The sequence below is a fragment of the Artibeus jamaicensis genome, unplaced genomic scaffold, assembly GCF_021234435.1.
Source record: "Artibeus jamaicensis isolate MK-2021 breed Jamaican fruit bat unplaced genomic scaffold, CSHL_Jam_final scaffold_461, whole genome shotgun sequence".
In the NCBI taxonomy this organism is placed as follows: domain Eukaryota; kingdom Metazoa; phylum Chordata; class Mammalia; order Chiroptera; family Phyllostomidae; genus Artibeus; species Artibeus jamaicensis.
The window spans coordinates 9,472,118-9,491,654 of NW_026522045.1; the positions used below are offsets into that span (position 1 = coordinate 9,472,118).

General features: G+C 40.5%; 1 protein-coding gene across 2 annotated transcripts in view; it reads left to right on the top strand.

Moving 5' to 3' along the window:
• The window catches only part of ATG4A (autophagy related 4A cysteine peptidase), a 60,408-nt gene that overhangs the window by 32,079 nt on the left and 8,792 nt on the right, over nucleotides 1-19,537 (top strand). For both annotated transcript variants that reach the window (XM_037167103.2, XM_037167102.2), the window contains exons 3-10: nucleotides 5,362-5,472; nucleotides 8,060-8,131; nucleotides 11,048-11,146; nucleotides 13,713-13,814; nucleotides 13,992-14,064; nucleotides 16,904-16,983; nucleotides 17,715-17,902; nucleotides 18,024-18,102. In XM_037167103.2, coding sequence (XP_037022998.1) covers nucleotides 5,362-5,472; nucleotides 8,060-8,131; nucleotides 11,048-11,146; nucleotides 13,713-13,814; nucleotides 13,992-14,064; nucleotides 16,904-16,983; nucleotides 17,715-17,902; nucleotides 18,024-18,102 — 804 coding nt within the window. The remainder of the gene's footprint in view (nucleotides 1-5,361; nucleotides 5,473-8,059; nucleotides 8,132-11,047; nucleotides 11,147-13,712; nucleotides 13,815-13,991; nucleotides 14,065-16,903; nucleotides 16,984-17,714; nucleotides 17,903-18,023; nucleotides 18,103-19,537) is intronic.

Below are 19,537 nucleotides of genomic sequence, written 5' to 3' on the forward strand. Positions count from 1 at the left end.
GCTAAAATTCTACCCAGTGAGCTTCCTTCAGGAGCCAACACAGAAAAGCCCTTATCGTCCTAGATGTACAGGCTAAAAGCTATGACCAAAAGAATATAGGCAAACTGGGAACATATAAGCAGAACTTGAACCCACAGCTCGATTATTCCAAATGAGTGCTCACAAGCAAGTCTACTAACCAATCACACAAACCAGTGGCCTCCACACAATGGCCTCCCAAAACTTGGCCAGTCCCCACCAGGACCTTGGTTCACAGACCCAAAACTCAAGTGAGCCTCACCCCTTCTGAGAGTCTATCCCCTACCCAGACCCATTTCCTTTTCACTTACCAGGCAAAAATAAGCAACTGACACCTCGTGTGGGTGTGCAGACAATTTCCCAGAGATTGGGAAACCCTCTAGTCCAACTCCTGAGGGGTCAGCCTGCCACGGGCAGCTAGGATCCCACCAGAGTTGCCATTACTATTACTGTTACTGAACATCATGGGGTCCCAGTGCCCACCAACCACAGGCAAACTTCAAAGGCAGAGAGAGGTCTGGTGAAAAAGGAAAGAGGTCATTTATTCAAAAACCACGCAATTTTGGAAGAACGGCAGGCTTCTGTGTCAGAACCATTCCCTCTAAACACCCAAAGAAAAACCCCACCACCTTTTGCCAAATTTGTTCAAGGCTGCACCTGGAATTCCTTCTCCCATTTAAAAATACCATTGTTTGAGCCCTGGCTGGTGTGGTTCAGTGGATTGAGTGCCAGCCTGGGAACCAAAGGCTCACTGGTTCGATTCCCAGGCTAGGGTACATGTCTGGGTTGTAGGCCAGGTCCCCAGTAGGGGGAGTGGGAGAGGCAACCACACATTGATGTTTCTGTCCTTCTCTTTCTCCTTCTCTTCCCTTCTCTAAACTAAATAAAATCTTTAAAAGATAAAAAATATATTAAAAAAAACCATCCTAAAAGGAAACACATGTGGCTACAGCATGATCATCCAGGTGGCTTAGATAGTTCCCAGTGGCAGGCTGGCTTCAGGCATCTTCCTGGAGTCTTAATCTTTCTGGAATCTGTGTGCACCAGTGCCCTACTTGTTCACTGCTTGTGCTTCTGCTTGCTGCCTGCTGGCCCACCCCCTGCTCCCCATCTTTCAGGCCAGATGCTCGCTAGAGCGTTCGTACACCTGACTGAGTAGGAATGTGCCACAATAGTCACCAACACTGTCACTACTTCCTGCACTGGGAGGGACCCCAGGCCTGTCCACTGGCCGTACAGCTTCTAGTTCCTGCTTGTATGCGAGCGCTCTGCTCCCTTTGACAGGGACTGTGTCTGCCCTCTATTTAAATCTCTGGTCTGAAAATCTCAGGCACTCTGGAAGTAAGAGGACTTTTTCCCTCTGTCCAAACAATTCACTAGTCTGGTGCATGCTCCATGTAGGGTTCTCTTTCTGCTGTATCACACACTGTGCTGCTCAGTTGCGGGGTCAGTGTGACACTGGTGCACTGGCCTGTTTATTGTTTACCTGGGGATATGTGAATCTATCACACAACACTCTGAGGTCTCAGCCCTGCCACCTCTAGCATTTCCTAACCTCTCCCTTACCCTTGCGAACACAGGCTCTCGAACCCCACCTCAGGATCCCTTCCCTCTCCTTCGCGATCTCACCAGATCCCTGTGTTATCAGATGGAGTAGGATGGAGCTAGAGTTTGTCATGCTACTCAGAATGGTATCAATTTAAAACTCATGGATGCTTATTTTTGAAATTTTTCATTTAGTATTTCCAACCACTGTTGACCATGGATAACTGACCATACAGAAAGCAAAACCACAGATACTACTGTAGTCAGAAGTGTACTACTGTAGTCAGAAGTGATTCTGTTGGAAATTCAGTTTCACTTCCAAACCTCAACCATGTCCCAGTTTGCTTCTTCATCTCCCTGAGATCTCCTTGTGGAAGGCCTATTTCTGTTTCCTCCCCAGACCTCCTTATATATACTCTCTGTTGTGTTACTGCTCTTTGCTTCTGTTAGTCTCATCTCCTGTTCTGGCTTTCATTTGTTCACCATGTAGCTTCCACTTGAGTTGGCCCTGGTCTGACACAATGCATTCTGGGAATGTATTGTCTAAGGAAAAGAAGGATCAAGTAGAATAATGACAATAGTGACCTTCTTGCTGGCCTGAGAGGAGCTGAAGAGGAAAAGGAAAGTTCTTTGGCTACCATTTTGGTCAGAGTCACCCCAAAGGAAGCAGCACAGTTCTCACAGACTTTAAGCACTAATACTAATTTGACATGGTAGCTAGGCCATGATATTGAGACAGGGATGGCAATAGATATGTTTTCTTTTAAACAAGTACTAAAGAGGGACCCAAGGCCTATATTGCATCAATTCTGTACATTCATCCAATGCCACCCTTCCTCACCCCAATCAGAGAAATGCCAGAGAGACTACCTCTTTCCCACATTCCTCTTAAGCTACTTATTTTATGACTTTTTTTTATTTCTCGGATACACTGGGTATTCATTTTAACCTGAATCATGTGGCCCATGAGGGGTAGAGAGTAGGGTGGATGGTACACAGTGTTATATTACACTGCCTGAGTCCACCACCTCCTGGGGATGGCCTGACCTGGGCAATAATTTTTAGCCTGGTATTTCCTGGACATGGACCAGAGACTGAGGCCAGTGACAGAAAGGCTAAGATAGTACTGGCTCCCTGGAATATTTGGCAGTGATGAGTTTTCACTGGGGAAAAAAGTGGCTGGCTCATTTCCAACTTCTTTATCTTGAAATACTGCTGAAACTATAACCTTAATAATGAAAACATCTTGAGGAGAAAGGCTAATTAAATCCCTGAAACATTGGACTTCTGTAATGTTTCAACAAAGGCAGAATACCTGGGTAGCTGTGTTTCTAAAGTTATAACTTCAAACAAATTATAACTACAACTTGTATAAATTATGTAAAGTATAACTTCAACCCCAACTAAGTGTTTTGAGCAGATGAACCTGTTTCCACGATCAATATGACCCATTTATATTTAGAAACATTTGTTTCAATGAAAACAGTATGCTCCTGCCTTAGAAAACAACTTATCCTTTCAAGTGAGTTAAAATATCCTACAAGGCCATTTTTATAGGAAACCATTCACATGGGGTTCTTAGGGATCACTTTGGGAGAGTCCCTGCAACTACTTGTAGCTGCACAGAAGGGCCCTTACTCTCTCTGAGTTCTGCTCCCCACAGGGGATAGGGAGACTCTGAGAGCTGAGAGGAGAAGGTATGTGCTGGGTGTCTTAGTATTGAACTTGATGTATATTATAGATCTTATAGAAATAACACCATAAACTATGAAAAATACTATCAATTTGATTTTTCCAGTTATAGCTTAAATAGGTTTTTGTGGGTTGTCTTAGAAGCTTATTTACTGCCTACAATATTATTTCCCTCATAAAATTACTTGGAGACCTTTTGAGATAAAGTCCCTTCATAAGTAAGTCTTGGCTATTTTAGCAGATGCTTTCCCCACAGTGGTACAAAAATGAGTTTTAACTCCCCCTACATTACATGGTTATAATTCTGAGAGTGTTGCTTGTGATCTTATGAGGTTTAATTAAAAATATATATTATATATACACATATATGTATAGTTTAATTAAATATATATACATATACATTTAATATATATTTAATTAAACCTTATAAAATCATAAGCAACACTCTCAGATTTAATTTTATATATATATATATATATATATATATATATATATATCTTACTTTATTTTGAGAGATTATCATAGTCATTGATGAATCCCAAGAAGAAGTTATACAGGGTGGGGCAAAGATAGGTTTACAGTTGTTTGTATGGAAAATAATACAATAATTAATAAATAATAATAATAATATGAGAGTAAACTCTGTGTTCTGCATACTCTCAACTGTAAAGTTACTTTTTCCCCACCCTGTATTTATCATCATCCATAAGATCTTTCTTTTAAGAAGTCATATGTGGCACTGGCTGTTGTAGCTCAGTGGATTGAGTGCGGGCCTGTGAACCACACGATTGAGGTTCGATTCCCAGTCAGGGCACATGCCTGGGTTGCAGGCCAATTCCCAGTGGGGGACACATGAGAGGAACCCATACATTGATGTTTCTCTCCCTCTCTCCTTCCCTTCCCCTCTAAAGATAAATACATAAATAATTTTTAAAAAGAAGTTATATGTGAATGAAATGGCAGATAAAAGTACCTTCAAAACATTTAGAATACAACTTTATTATCATGATACTTTCAAATATCAGGATTTTTTGTTGTTGTTAATGATTAGATTTGTTAAGTAACTGTCCAGACATGTAAACATGCTATAAATCCATTAAGTAAATACAGCAGAGTTTTTTGGTAATAATGTAACAGTGTCAAAAATAATAAAAAGTGGGAAATATCATTATTATTATTATTATTTTAAGATTTTATTTATTTATCTTTAGAGGGGAAGGGAAGGAGAGAAGGAGGGAAATATCAATGTATGATTGCCTCTTGTGTGTCCCCTGCCGGGAACTGGCCTGCAACCCAGGCATGTGCCCTGATTGGGAATCGAACCGCGACACTTTGGTTCGCAGGCCCGCGCTCAATCCACTGAGCTACACCAGCCAGGGTGGGAAATATTATTAAACTTAAAAAAATTTAGTCTTCCAGCTAAAATACTACATTTTCACAGTTGTATAATCTTTCAGGCTGACCCTTCCAAGCCACTAGCCACTAGAAACCTCATAATGTTCCCTGTGACATGAGCGGGAATTAGGTATTCAGATAATATTGTATTACCTTGATACAGTCACCTTCAGAAAAGCTAGATAAGTGGCTATTTACAAAGAAAGCCCCATGAAAAAAAAGAGGTTTTGAGATAACTGTGGCCAAAAAAGTATTAAGACATGGTGCCAAATAGGACCAGGTCAAGAGGTGGTCAAGAGGAAATAACTCTTCTGAAGGATTTTGCAGCCTTGTGACTGTCCTTGCTCCTCAAAGAAAATAATTTGCTTTGGCCCTGGCTGGTATAGCTCAGTGGACTGAGCATGGGCCTGCAAACCAAAAGGTCACCAGTTCAATTCCCAGTCAGGGCACATGCCTGGGTTGTGGGCCAGGTCCCTTATAGAGGGTGCACAAGAGGCAACCACAGATTGATATTTCTCTCCCTCTCTTTCTCCTTCTCTTCCCCATCTCTAAAAATAAATAATAAAATATTTTTAAAAATAGAAATTAATTTGCTTCCATTAGATTGAAGCCCATGACCTTTCACCTTCAGGACAAAGGTAATAATCAGTAAACCACACAAGCAAGCCCCCTCTGTTAAATTTTGTCTGTTCTTTTTTGGTTTTCTTTCAGTTTTATCCAAGTATGAAAACCAGATTACTATTTTCACTGACTACCTAGAAGAATTTCCAGACACAGATAAGCTGGTATGGATCTTGGGGAAACAACATCTCCTTAAAACAGGTAAGGTTTGGTAACATTTGTCTGTGAGACCCCAGATGAGGTGGGTGCTTGAGGTTAAGGTCGTATACGTTTTTCCTCCTTGAGTTGGCAGAACATTACCTTGAAACCTGTTAATTCTACTCCTAGGCAGATTTACTGTGCAGCCAAAGGAGTTTAAGCCTTAGGCCCTTCACTTGTACAGGCCCCTTCGAAGACCCTATGAGGCCATTTTTGCTTGTTCACATGGTCATTAAGTGTTTGTACAATGTGAAAAATTATGTTTTTAATCTAGACAGAAAAGGGCATGTGAGGAATTTAAAGTATGCAGCCCAATCAGCAAAGACTAGATACTAGTAAGTGATACCAGGAGTGGGTCCATACCTAAGGCTTATAGGTTCCAAAAAAGTATGGACCCACTCCTGGTATCACTTACTAGTATCTAGTCTTTGCTGATTGCTGATTGGGCTGCATACTTTTAATTCCTCACATGCCCTTTTCTGTCTAGATTACAAACGCTATCACTCAGGGGACTTCTAAACAGTCCATGGCTGTCTGAAACAATATCAGACACTCAGAATTCTTGTAGTTTTAGATATTTTGTTGACTGTAGTTTTGTCTTAATTTATCCTGGTTTTGTATAGAACTTACAGCTGTTGCAGCTAGATAGATGGAAAGGAGGCTTCAGTTTTTCTTTCTTACCTTTACAGTCTCATAGATTGGGAAAGACCTTTAAACCCAAAACTACTACCTTGCACTCAGATAAAGCCTGAGCTTGGAGAGGCAGCTCTGATTTTGTATCTGTTTGAGGAAAGGCCCCAGGATAGAGGGAAAAACAGGAAGAAGCTGACCAAAAGGCAGGAGAAGAAGTTGGATATTTTGTAGCTCCTCCTGAGTCTGGCTTCATCATTTTGATAGGCAAATCCTAAACAGTGCAGAATGCTCAAGGCTAGCAATTAGAAGGATCTTTCTGTTCAGACTCTTCCCCTGCCTTAGATAAGTCACTTGCTCTTTCTGGAGTTTAGCTCCCTTCACTAGCACATACAGTGAGGAGCTTGGAGATAATCTCTTCTAGTTATGCATTGCATGACAACAGAAATCTCTAGGTTGTCAAACGTGCCCATATTCAAATGTTCAGTTATTAAAAGCCTTTTAAAGTGAATTTTAAAAGACGTCCATACAACTTCCCCAGCCATCCTGGCATATAGGCAAACTGAGAGGTGTAGAGAATGTCAGAGGAAAGAGTGACTGATCTGAACATTTTGAGAGGAAGTATATATAATAGTAGGTAACATTTATGATAGGCTTACTGCATATTGTAGCATCTAAACATTTTCCATGTATTATCTTGTTGAATGCTCACAGCTCTATGGAGTAGATACTATTATCCTCCCCATTTTACTGGTGAGGAAAGTGAATCTCAGTGACGAGACTACGTAACTGGTAAGTAGCAGAGTCAGTGTTCAAACCCAGGAGGAGTTTGACTCTAAGAATCTTTCTCTTAACTTTTAGACATCTGCTTCCCAAAATGTGCTAGACACTGTGGGCATGAAAGGGAGGGAAAATCTGGGCAGTTCAATTTTATGATTAGTTCAAAGGAAGGCAGGAGAGAAAATAGAAACTATAGGCTAAAACTGAATTTCCTTTTTTTCTTTTAAAATGCAATGGCTCTAAGTTCTATACAGAATATAAGCATGGCTATATTGTTGAAAAGGGGGAGAGAGAAGATTAAGAAAGATAGAACCGTATCTAACTACTGATGAGAATATGGAAGCCATATTTATGACCAGCAAATTAGTCACAAAATACAAGAAAGCAAGCTTTCAAAAAAACATATAAAATTTTTTGTGATGTTATACATCCATTTAGGTTATAAATGCCAGTTGCTCTAGGTCAGGGGTGTCAAACTCATTTTCACCAGGGGCCGCATAAGCCTTGCAGTTGCCTTCAAAAGGCTGAATGTAATTTCAACTCCTTAACAGTTAAGATGTAGTTGCATTTATACAGTCCTAAAACTATTTTGGCCCTTTGAAGGCAATGGCAAGTCTAATGTGGCCCCCAGTGAAAATGAGTTTGACACCCCTGCTCTAGGTGGTATTCATACACTTCTTACATGCTTAATTTGCTTAATAGGGACATTTCCTTTTTAGTTAAACATGTACACATGTGTGCCACCCCTCCCATCTACCCACACCCAGTTTTAGATAACAGACAATGAATATTAATGACAGATCCAATCGACTGTCATCATTCAGGCAGGGACTAAATTGCATTGTTAGTGAGTTATCCAGGATCCTTGCTTTCCTATTCCTTGTCTTCTGGACATGACTCAGTGTTAGTACCCACCAGAGCCATGGAGCTCAGTGAAAAATAGACAAGAACCATGCAGCATCATTATACTACTCAGTGGCTCTAGTCAAAGCATAGGTAGGAAGAAATGCCGAAGTTATTTGTTTGAAATGAGATTGGGTTTCCTATGAATTTCCCTAGGCCCAAAACAATGGAATTAACTGGTTCTTTGAAAATGAGTTTGTTGCTGGCTCAGAAATCAAAGGCAAATATCTTTAGATGAGATATAGTGATTTAATTTGAATTTCATATTTAATTACAGAAAAATCTAAGCTGTTGTCTGATATAAGTGCTCGTCTATGGTTTACATACAGAAGGAAATTTTCACCAATTGGTAGGTATATATATCATTTGTTGTACTGTGCTTTCTTCCTTGTAGATAGCTTGCCTGAAGTTATCAGTGACTTTATAGAAACCTCCAAATTAACAGCTCATTATGGTTAACAATTTGATTTAGGGGAGTATTTAAGTCTTACACTTTATGCAAAAGATTCATTGTCAAGGTACATCATCATGTATGGCTCCATAGTGTGAAAGTATAATGCTAGTATGGTTTTGAGCCCACCTCTAAATGTTTGGGTTCTGGATAGTATTACTTATTTTACTTCTGAGAATAAGGAAAAAGTCACTTTTGGTTTGGGCAATGTTTATTAAATTATAATCCACTGCTTTGTGCAGCTTCTTGATTATTAGAGACAATTGTACCTGAAGGAAAGAAAATAATTATTATGATTGTTTTTTCCTATGAAATTAAAACATCTTACCACTAGGAAATAATTAGGTCACCTGGACCTAATACTAGGCTGTTAGAGTACCAGCTGCTGTCTAGAAGAAAGGACAGTTTAATGAGCTAAATGAACAGGCTCTCTCTAGAGAAAATTTGTAAAATATTTGCAAATAGGGTAACCTACCTATTCCTAGTATCATATCCCTGTATGAAAAGATTACCAAACCCAAATGGTGGAAGCTATTCTCCTAACAGGAAATCTGTCTGACCAATTTTGGTTACAGTACTGGACCTAGTAATTGGTGTCAGATCTACCTTTCTGATAAGTGCCAAAAATGGAGTCCATACAGACAGTATTTTTGCCCTCCACAGGAAGTACCTGAGCCATAAAACAAACAAAAGAAAAATTTTTGGTACCCAGTGATTCTAAACTGTTAACTTTCTCTGGGTGAAGAAGTTTTTGCAAGTCTTGAAAACATTTACAGTTCAACTCTGACAACATTTTAGCAATAGATGCTCCCTTCTTTATGTGGGCTTCATAGCATCTTTTCCACACTAATCTGGCCAATAATCCCAACATGAGCAAAAGAAAAAAGAACTCCCCTTCCGGCTCACAAATAGGCTCAACCCTCTTTTTGTTGCTATACCAAATCTTCTTCAGTCTCTATAACAAAAGGAAAGGGGTAGCCACTGTGGCCCACTTGTCTTATAAGCTTTATGGCCCCCTTTAAAGTTGCCATATTTTGCCATGTATAATGTGCACCCATGTTTTTGGCCCAAATTTTCAGGAAAAATAACTTTCATTTTAATTTTTTAATTCAATGTTTTTATTTACTTATATTTAGGAACAAAACCAAATATCATATTCTAGGGTATTATTTTGCATACAGATAACATTCTTGCTTTCAGGAGTTACACTTTTAATGCATAAGCATAAGTAAAAGAATTAAAAAATATTTATTTAGCTACAGAATTAGAATACCTATGTATAATGCACATCCTTATTTTTCCTTCAAAATTTGGACAAAAAAGTGTGCATTAACACAGCAAAAAAGTGTGCACTAACACAGCAAAATACAGTGTTCTTTGTGATCATGCTTATAGCATACTTTTTCACTTCCATATTGGGAAAGAAATAAAAGCAGAATGTCTCTTCTGCCATCTAAGTTATCTGATTTCATTGGTGCCATGAAAAAGGATACTGAGCTCACCCTGGCCACATATGTGGGATTTTTGATGTATCGAGCATTCTTAAAATGGTACTCTTTCTCTTATTTCATTTATTAACTATTTTTTGTGCCACTTAAAGATGTAGTAAATTTCTAATTTATTAATAGCACTCTTAATTGTGACCTTAGTGATATCACCAAATATTTACATTATCCTGACTGGGTTGTGGAACACTTCCACAGATACTCTCTCATTTAATTCTTAGAATACCCACTGATGATAGGCAGGATGTATGCTATTATCCCCAGTGTATAGATGAGATTTACATTCCATAATTTTCATAATTGGGGACTGATCTTCTGATGCCTAATTTAAGACTCTGCTCTGTTTTACATTGTCCTTCTTGCTGTTCATATCTTTATAATGTACATTTAGAACAGTCAAGAGCCTTCCAGTTCTCTTAAAGCATTTTGATGATTTCCTTTGGTAGCATTTATTTGTTAACTAAGATAAGACTGGTTTCTCTGAATCTAATGAACAAAATAAATTGACAAACAAAATAGAAACATGGCTACATGGAATAGACTGACAACTGTCAGTGGGGATGAGGATTGAGGGCTGGATGAGAAAGAAGGTGAAAGAATTAAGCAAAAACACACACAGACATACACACACACACACACTCTCTCTCTCTCTCTCTCTCACACACACACACACACACACACACACGTATATAACATGGGCACACAGACACCAGTGTGTTGATACTCATAAGGAAAGGGGAGTAGGGGTAGGTACAGGTGGGTAAAGGAGGAGAAAGTGGACACAAAAGAGACTTTGCTTGAGGCAATGAGCACATGATACAGTGGACAGATGATGTTTTGTTGATTTGTACACTTGAAACTTACTTTTGTAAACCAATGTCACCCCAATAAATTCAATTAAAAAAAAAGACTAGTTTCTCTCAGAGGTGAGCTGTACAAAACCTGACAAAAGGCAGGTTTTGTCAGCCAGATGGTCATATGGGAAGGACTAAGTGTCAGTAGTCATACATGGCAGTCATCTACCAAAATTGCATGTATACCTAGAAGTCTCCAAGTAGAAAACATAAGGGACAGATTTTGTTCATTTGCTTGTTTTGTTTTGGGCCATAAAATCTGTTTTGGTTAACTCAGCATTAACTTTGCAAATTCCACCCTATAACACACCCTGTGTGATATCTGGCTATATCTCTTGCCTCTGTTTTCAGGATATGTCTGTCTGTCTGTCTTGTATGATCCCCAGGTGTGCTGATTGTCTGGTGGAAGAGCAATTTCAAGAGCTCATATTCATTGCCCTCCATTTTGCCAACAGGGGGAACAGGCCCTTCGTCAGATGCTGGCTGGGGGTGTATGCTGCGCTGTGGACAGATGATGCTGGCTCAAGCTCTTATCTGCAGACACTTGGGAAGGGGTGAGTTAAGTTTGCTCTCTATACTGCCTCAGAGACCTCTTCAGTAGCACTTACTGCTGGTGGTTTTGCATTGGTAGTGAACTTGAGAAACACTCACTAACAGAGCTGCAGTTCCTAAAGTGCTCCCTGTAAGCTCAAGTGGTATGGTTGACAAGTTGACAAAGACTCCCATGAGAAGGAAACAGGTGACATTTCCTTGTAATTTACCAAGCCAGAGAGTTATTTTCCTGGGACACAATTGAACATTGAGGCAGGTATATTATTTAGTTTCCATCTTTGCTACTGTTCGACTGAGTCCTTAAACAGATCAAATAACAAAGGGAGCAGGAGGAAAGGTGTGGTGGTAAGTCTGTTTCTTGACCTCATTTAAAGTATGTGCCTGCCAAAGGATGTAGATGACATAAAGGAAGTGTCTAATGAGGGAGCAAGTGCTATTTTGCTTTTGGTTCACTGAAGATGTTCATTTGATGATGATTAAGGGGTCCTTAAATTAGCTTCCTCAAAAGGGCACTTCATTAAGAATGTCTCACTAGCCCTGGTTGATGTGGCTCAATGGATTGAGTGCTGGCCTGCAAACCAAAGGGTTGCAGGTTCAATTCCCAGTTAGAACACAAGCCTGGGTTGAGGGCCGGGTCTCTGGTCGAAGGCCCATGAGAGGCAACCATATATTAATGTTTCTCTTCCTCTCTTTCTTCCTCCCTTCCCCTCTCTCTAAAAATAATTTTTTTTAAAAAAGAATGTTTCACTCATCACTTTTGGGACTCTTAAATTTTGCTTTCTTAAGACCTGTGTGTTTCCCCATGGGTATCTGTAGGCTGACTCTGACTAGATGCCACTTTTGGCAAATGGGTGAAAATGTGGTTCAACCTGAGAAGGGAGTGAAAGGACACCTTGAATGAGATTGGGCTCCTGAACTCATTGAGATTAAGAGGCGTGGAAACATTATTCCTTTTTCCCACTGCACAGCCTCACACACTCTGCTGCTATTATCACAGACAATTGGGGGAGGGTTTGGGGAGGTTTGAGGGTTTAATGCCTGTTTTTAAGGGTTTAAGATATCCTGTGCCTGCTTTCTGTTTAACAGATGAAGAAACTGAGACTTAGGAAGTAAGGTGACTTGCCTAGAGTCCAACAGCAAGAAAGCATAGATTTGGAAATACAATGCAGATCTTCTGTCTCCTTGACCAGAGATTTCTCTGTGGCACACATATTTCTTAGAGCATATTTGTTCTTACTATTTAACTTTTTCTCATTTATAAAACACTTTAAGATGACCCTTCTGTAAGTGAATTTTGTGAAAAGCAAACTGGAAGAAAGAACCCCATTCTGATGTTTCGATTATTTTAATGTAAAAGCAAGTAGCAGGAAGAATTGGGGAATAGGTCTTGTAGCAAGGATAAATTAGAAGATTCAATTTTGTAAAGAAGTATTTTGGAGTGTCTTCTATTTGGTTATTGAGGTGAGGTGTTCACTTATCACCATCATCAGAAAACTTTTAGTGGTACTTGGCAACCAGCTAATCAAGATTTCTCCAGACTTAGACAATTTGGTAGCCGATAAAAAACAGCTTGGTATAGTTTGCCCTCTGAAGTTCGTGCTGAATATGAAGTTCAAAACTTTGGTTTCAGATATTGAACACTATGTGTTTTCCCATGGGTATCTGTAGGCTGACTAGAGAATGGGATTCTTGAGACAATGGCCTTTGGCTTCGAAAATATTTCAATTGTGAATTCAAAGTCTCTCTAATACCTCAGGAGAGTCTTGTTAGCAAATTAAGACTCAGAATTCTGTCCCAGTAGACAGAGTCCCTAGAGCTGAGGGAATGGGAGCAGTGCATCCCATCCACAGCAGTGATTATGGCAAGTTTTTGCATTTGTCCCCAGTAGCAATAAGTAGCCTTTGTAGGACTTGGGGGGTGGTGTCTAAGACATGGGTGGGATTCCTCTTGATTTGATTATTTTGATTTTGGTCATAAGAAAACCTTGAATGATGATAGCAAAGGTATTTGTTTTTCCTTTTAAAAAGCTCAGTGGACTTTTTAAAGGTTGTGTAAAAATGGCAGCATGACAGTTTTTTAAAACCTCCTTCACTTTAAATTGTGTATATTCCCCTGTGAACTGTTGTGTGTCAGAATAGCACTTGCCCCCCACAAGACTCTACTGGCAATGCTGCCAAAATATAAGGACAAAGCTCTTACTGTTTGTTGGAAGATGAGACACTGGCATCTGGGTGATATATTGATATATTGCCCGGTCTTGTGACCAGAAAGGCCTTTGTGAGACTGTTCTCATATATTTATGCAGCTCAAGCCCTGGGGCTAAGTCCATTCCTTGGTCAAGTTCTTGTTTTGCTTTTACTTTACACTCATCAAGTCTTTGAAAATAACCAGTTTCCAGATGTCTTTGTCATCAAAATTAAAGTTATTTAGGAACATTCTAAGTTGAACATTCCTGGCTTTCAGATATAGTTGTTTTTGTTGTCCTTCTAACCTCGTAGTTATAATAAGAGTTCAGAGAAGTAATAAGCAATTATAAAAATGACTTAACTCATCTTTTTCCCCTAAAAGACTGGAACTGGGAGAAACAAAAGGAACAACCCAAAGAATACCAGCGGATCCTACAGTGCTTCTTAGATAGAAAAGACTGTTGCTATTCTATCCATCAAATGGGTAAGGTCACATTAGTGGTTTAAAGACAATAACTGTACCTGTTCCTCAAATTCCCTGCCTTGCATGTGGCTCCACTAAGCTGTCCATCTGTTTAGTTGCTTAGATAAAAATTAGGATTTTGTGGCATGCTGGAAGACCTTTTGCTAACTTGTTTATTTTTTTCCCACTTAAAAACAGCACAAATGGGTGTAGGAGAAGGGAAATCAATTGGTGAATGGTTTGGACCAAATACAGTTGCACAGGTGTTAAAGTAAGTAAGAGTCTGGCATTCACTTTATTATACTGTCTCTTATGCCTCCCTCCTCTGCCAACTGAATGTTGCCTCAGTCTTACTATTCTTGCCATTCCACTAAGCCACCAAAATTATGTACCATGTTGCTCAGACAGTTCTTTGAAATCTGTAACAGGGAACATCTATCTTGGTACGTCAGAGTTGTAGTCATTACTACAAGTATATGTGGCGGCACATTAGGACTCACTCAGTATTTCCTACATAGCCTGCACATGGGTGCTGGGGAGCCACTACCGTGAGGGTCACTTTGAAGCCAAAATATTCATACTAAGTGGTGGAGGCTGAGTCAGCTTAGGCAAAACATGGAATCCCACCCTGTAGAGTATTTAAAACCCACTCGTTCATCTATTTATTCACTCAACATTTTCTGGGTGCCTTTACTGTAATAAGTGCTTAGTGTACAGAAATGAACTAGGCACAGTCCTTGCCTCAAGGAACTCATGACTTGTTGGAGGAGAGAAACCCCAAGTGAATCTTGGAGCTAGTCTGTGGTCTCTTAGCAGACTTTAGGCACCCAAGCATTATATTGGGTTGGCCAAAAAGTTTGGGTTTTTTTCCCCCCACAAGATGGCTGTAGTAGCACTTAGCTGTCTTTAGCTTCATTCAAAACAATTTTGTTAGATTGTATTGTGACAGATGTCATATCAGTGTGCATCAAAAAAGTTTTCAAAATTGGTGAATTTTTACGTAGCCATTTTAATGTTGAAAATGGAAGAAAATATGCAACATTTCCACCATGTTATGCTTTATTATTTCGAGAAAGGTAAAAATGCAACTGAAATGCAAAACAATTTGTACAGTGTATGGAGAAGGTGCTGTGACTGATTGAATGTGTCAAAGGTGGTTTGCAAAGTTTTATGCTGGAGATTTCTTGCTGGATGATGCTCCACAGTCAGGTAGACCAATTGAAGTTGATAGTGGTCAAATCAAGACATTAATTGAAATTAATGTGTTGAGAACAATCAACATTATACCATGTGGGAGATAGCTGACATACTCAAAATATCCAAATCAATAAAGTTATTGGTGAAAAGAAAAAATGTGTCTTTTACTTTATGGAAAAAAACCATACAGACTTTTTGGCCAACCCAATACTTTTGCACTTGTTCTGTTAAATCCCAGAATTCACCTCCCACACCAAGGGGCAAGGTGGAGAAGCCAGGACTGATGTTTTGTGAGTGGGGTGAGAAGCATCAGGGTCTGCACCTGCAGGCCATCTCACCTGTTGTCACTTTAGTTCCTCACAACATATCACCAAATGAAAACTCCATGAGGGCAGATTTGTAGTTGTATTTGGTACTGTTCACTGCTGGAACACTAGTACATAAAACTGTGCAGTACACATAAGTGTTTACTAAATATTCAATGAATGAATGAAAATGGCAGCCAGAATCTGGGACTGAATTTAGGCATCAGAAGACTGAAATCATTGGACCTCCTTTGATGGAGGAGCATGCTTCAATCCTGGGTTCTCTGGAGCACAACAGTGGGACCCGCTCCATGCAAAGTATAGATGGGGTGCTGATTCAATTATTAGTCAGTCTTCAAAGATCTAGAATGCTTTATAAGCATGCTTGTGAGGGGAGTAGGCTGGATTTCCTGTGGACCCAAGTGAAACCTGTATCTTGGCTTCACTCTTTGCTCACAGTGTCGTCGTCTGTCTGAAACCACTTTTACTTTAGTCTATAGTGCCTTTTGGGGCACCATCAACTCTGCTGAGTGAGAATTTGGCAGTATTTTGGGAACCACTGTGGGTACTCATGGTAGAAAGTATAGATTAGAATAGCTGTGCTGAGCCCAAATCCCAATTTAAAATAGTTGGTGTTTAAATATTCCTCATAATTTGCTTCTTTCTTCTCAATTTTGAGGTTCCCAACAAAAATATCAAATGGAAACATACATTTTAAAACGAATTTAAGTGAGTTCTGATTCAATTGTTATTATCAGTAACAGCAGTACATATTATCATTATTCTTTGGGGGAAAGATAGTACATTAAAACAAGTAACATAAAAGTATAATGGTAATGATCCTCCTTCTGGGAGCTACTTCGGTTTGGGAGAGTATGTTTTTTTTCTTTTGTCCAGTGAGGCTGGACTTTACCCAGGAATCCCAGAGTAGCCAGGTTAAATGTGTTTTCTTTCAAACTGGCAAAAAGAGAAGAAGATAAAGGAGAAACAATCATGGTACTTTGTTCAGACCTCACATAATTTCTGAAAGGTGTTTTCTTTCTAATCTCTTAGGTCATACAACTCAACATGTTCTGTCTCTTCACCTGCACACCCAAGGCCATCTGCAGCCCAGGTGTCCCTCCAACAGTGTTCTCATAGCATGTGGAAGGGACGTAAAAGATCACCTCTCCCTCTCTCTTTTTTGTCCTGGGGCTTATTCCATATATTATCTATGGTCCCAAACAAATATACATTTTAATGAGTTTGCATTTATTGAAAAAAAGCAATAAATCAGAATACCTTTTATTTAAGGAAAAAAAAAACAAGATGTTTTGTAACTTTTCTGTTTCACCCAAGAAAAGTAGCCTCATCTTGTGAGATATGCTTTTTCATTTTGTAGATCAGGGTCTCCTTTTCAAGGTTCAGACACTGTGACTTTGTGGCATTCTCAAGGTCCCTGAATACAAAATGTTCCAGTGCTTGTTCAAAGGAGCCGGAGCTAACCTGAACCTCCACCTTTCTGAGGCTCAGTATCTAGTGACTTCAGGAACACTGGGCATGGATTATGTTGCTTCCTGCTGGTGTTCCCAACTTCCCTAATTATGATTTCATTGTGTTGCTTTACAGAAAACTTGCTTTATTTGATGAATGGAATTCTTTGGCTGTTTATGTTTCAATGGATAACACAGTGGTCATTGAAGATATCAGTGAGTTTCCAGTCTGTTTAACTTTCTGGGTGGTGGGTGATGAGGTCCTTCCTCACTGTTCCAAAATTGGGGATGAGAGATAGATGATAGGTAGATAAACAGAGACAGACAGACACACACACACACACCACACATGCACACATGCACATGCACCCTGAATCTCTGGCCTGCTCCACCAGAGCAAGGGAGGTTATGGGAGCACAGGACTCTGGTTAGTAATCATCCCCTGCACCCTTTTTCCTCTTTCCTTTCAACTTTCTGAAAGGGAGAAAACAATTAGAGGATCTTTGCTGCTCCTTAGTGCAGTACCAGACCTTTTCCCTGCAGGATACCCAAAGTGTGGATAATCAATTATAACACTAACAAGTCTTCTGTGGAAGCTGCTCCCAGTTCAGCCTTGTGTTCCCCACTATGGGGCTAGAGAAACCAAAAGATGCAGTCCATGTCCCAAAAGCCCTTGCATTCTAGTTGAGAAATGGGATTCTGTCAGAGAGCCCATAATATCTGACAGGACGTAAAGGAGTACTCAATTGCAAGAAGGAAAAGAAGTAAAGGCTGGAAGAGTGGCCTGGGCTTCCTGTGGGAGTTGGGATGAGGTGATTCCTACTGGGAGAGTAGAAAGTTTTCCAGGAAGGGGGTGTCATGTGAGGTGTCCCTTAGTTTTGCCCTTGGCATATTTGCTAGGGCTGGATACTCCTAATTTATTCAACTCTCTTGTCTTCTGTTTCTAGAGAAAATGTGTTGTGTCCTTCCCTTGAGTGCTGACACGCCCAGTGAGAGCCTTCATGACCCTCCGAATGCTCCAAACCACAATAAGGCCACCTCTGCCTGCTGCCCAGCCTGGAAACCCCTGCTGCTCATTGTACCCCTCCGCCTGGGCATAAACCAAATCAACCCTGTCTATGTTGATGCATTCAAAGTAAGTCACTCCCTTTTTCAAGTCCATCGTTGCCTGCCCATCACATCGCCATGCAAGCACAGAGATCCGTGAGCAGCAGTCCACAAGTGAATTGAGAATCTTGCATTGTCTTTCCCTCTAGGAGTGTTTTAAGATGCCACAGTCTTTAGGGGCATTAGGAGGAAAACCAAATAACGCCTATTATTTCATAGGATTCTTAGGTAAGAAAAGAGGAATCACAAGTAAGTCAATGTGGGCTAGGGGAGGGTGGGCAGAAGGTTTGCATGGGAGACCTGGCAATTCCAGTTAGGGGGTCCTTGTTCAGCCTGGAGATGCTATGGTCTCTGGTCAGCTGCTTCTGTCTCTGGCCTGATCTGTGGAAAGTAACACTGTGGTATGCCTGATGTAGAGCAGATCCCCCATGAATGGCTCCGTTCCTTGCCTCTTCATAAGATGGTTCAACACTGCTTTCCCATGGGAATGCCCCTCATTCACAGCATTGCTTCAGCATACCTCCCTCCTCCTGCGAGGCCCAGGGTGACAGGGTGTCACTCTCCTGGCCTCGTTGACCTCTGCCTTACTAGGGTTCTAGCAGTTAGGCTAGGGGCTGTCTTCTGGTTTCCCAGGTCCACGTAGCTGAGCCTGCTAGCTCATTATTTAGAGCCATGACTAGTTGAGAATAAGAGGAGGCAAAGACAGTTTATCCGTTTTCTGATAGTGGAGGCTAAGCCTTGAAAATACTAACCTCCTAACAAGCAGCCCAGCATTCACTGCCTTGGCTGACACCTCTGGAAACCCAACCACCTTATTTACTAACTGTGACCAGACATACTTAAAACCCTTTACACACAAGGTGAGCTAGTCCAGTGCTTCTCAAACTGTATGCACAAGAATCACCTTGAGAGTCTTTTAAAATGCAGGTTCAGTAGGTCTGGGGTAGGCCCCGAGATTGTGCATTTTTTAACTAGGTAGTGCTGTTGCTGCTGGTATACACATCACACTTTGAATAGCAAGGGCATAGACACCTGGTTAGTGCTGAAGAACCCCAGGAAGGGAGTGATGCAGCTATGGAAATTTGGTACAGGACACCTTTTGCAGGAATGGAATGCCTAAAACTGGACCTCAAAGAAGATTGCAAGGCACAGCCTTAGAATGGGCAGGGAGAGCCAGAGCAGTTGTGGGGAATAATATAAGAGATGTGCAGAGGACAGGGTGAGGTGGCCTTGGTCACCCTCCACCATCTCCTCCTTGGAGATTCAGGGAGGTGAGGTAAAGTGAAAACAGACATACCTGGCCTCATATGCCAGTCTCCCACTTGCTAGCACTGTGACCATCAGAAGAGTATCAACTCTTTCAGTCTTAGGTTTTTCTTATGGAAAATAGGCCTAACATCTCACACACTCACCCTGTTGTCACTCAGGGGAGCACTCATTAAAGAGCTAGGCATGGAGTGTACACTCACTAAAAAGTGGCTCCATGGTGCCCGACCTCAACACCTTTTTCCTTTTGTTTTTCTTCCTCTCTTTAAGGCTGCTGTTTCTACACAGTTGCCTCAGCTGTCTGTAGTGCTTCCAGCTATTGGTCGAGCCTAAGAACTACAACTTGGTAGAAAATTGGGAGGTTTTGAAGTACCAAAAAAGCATAGTTATATACATT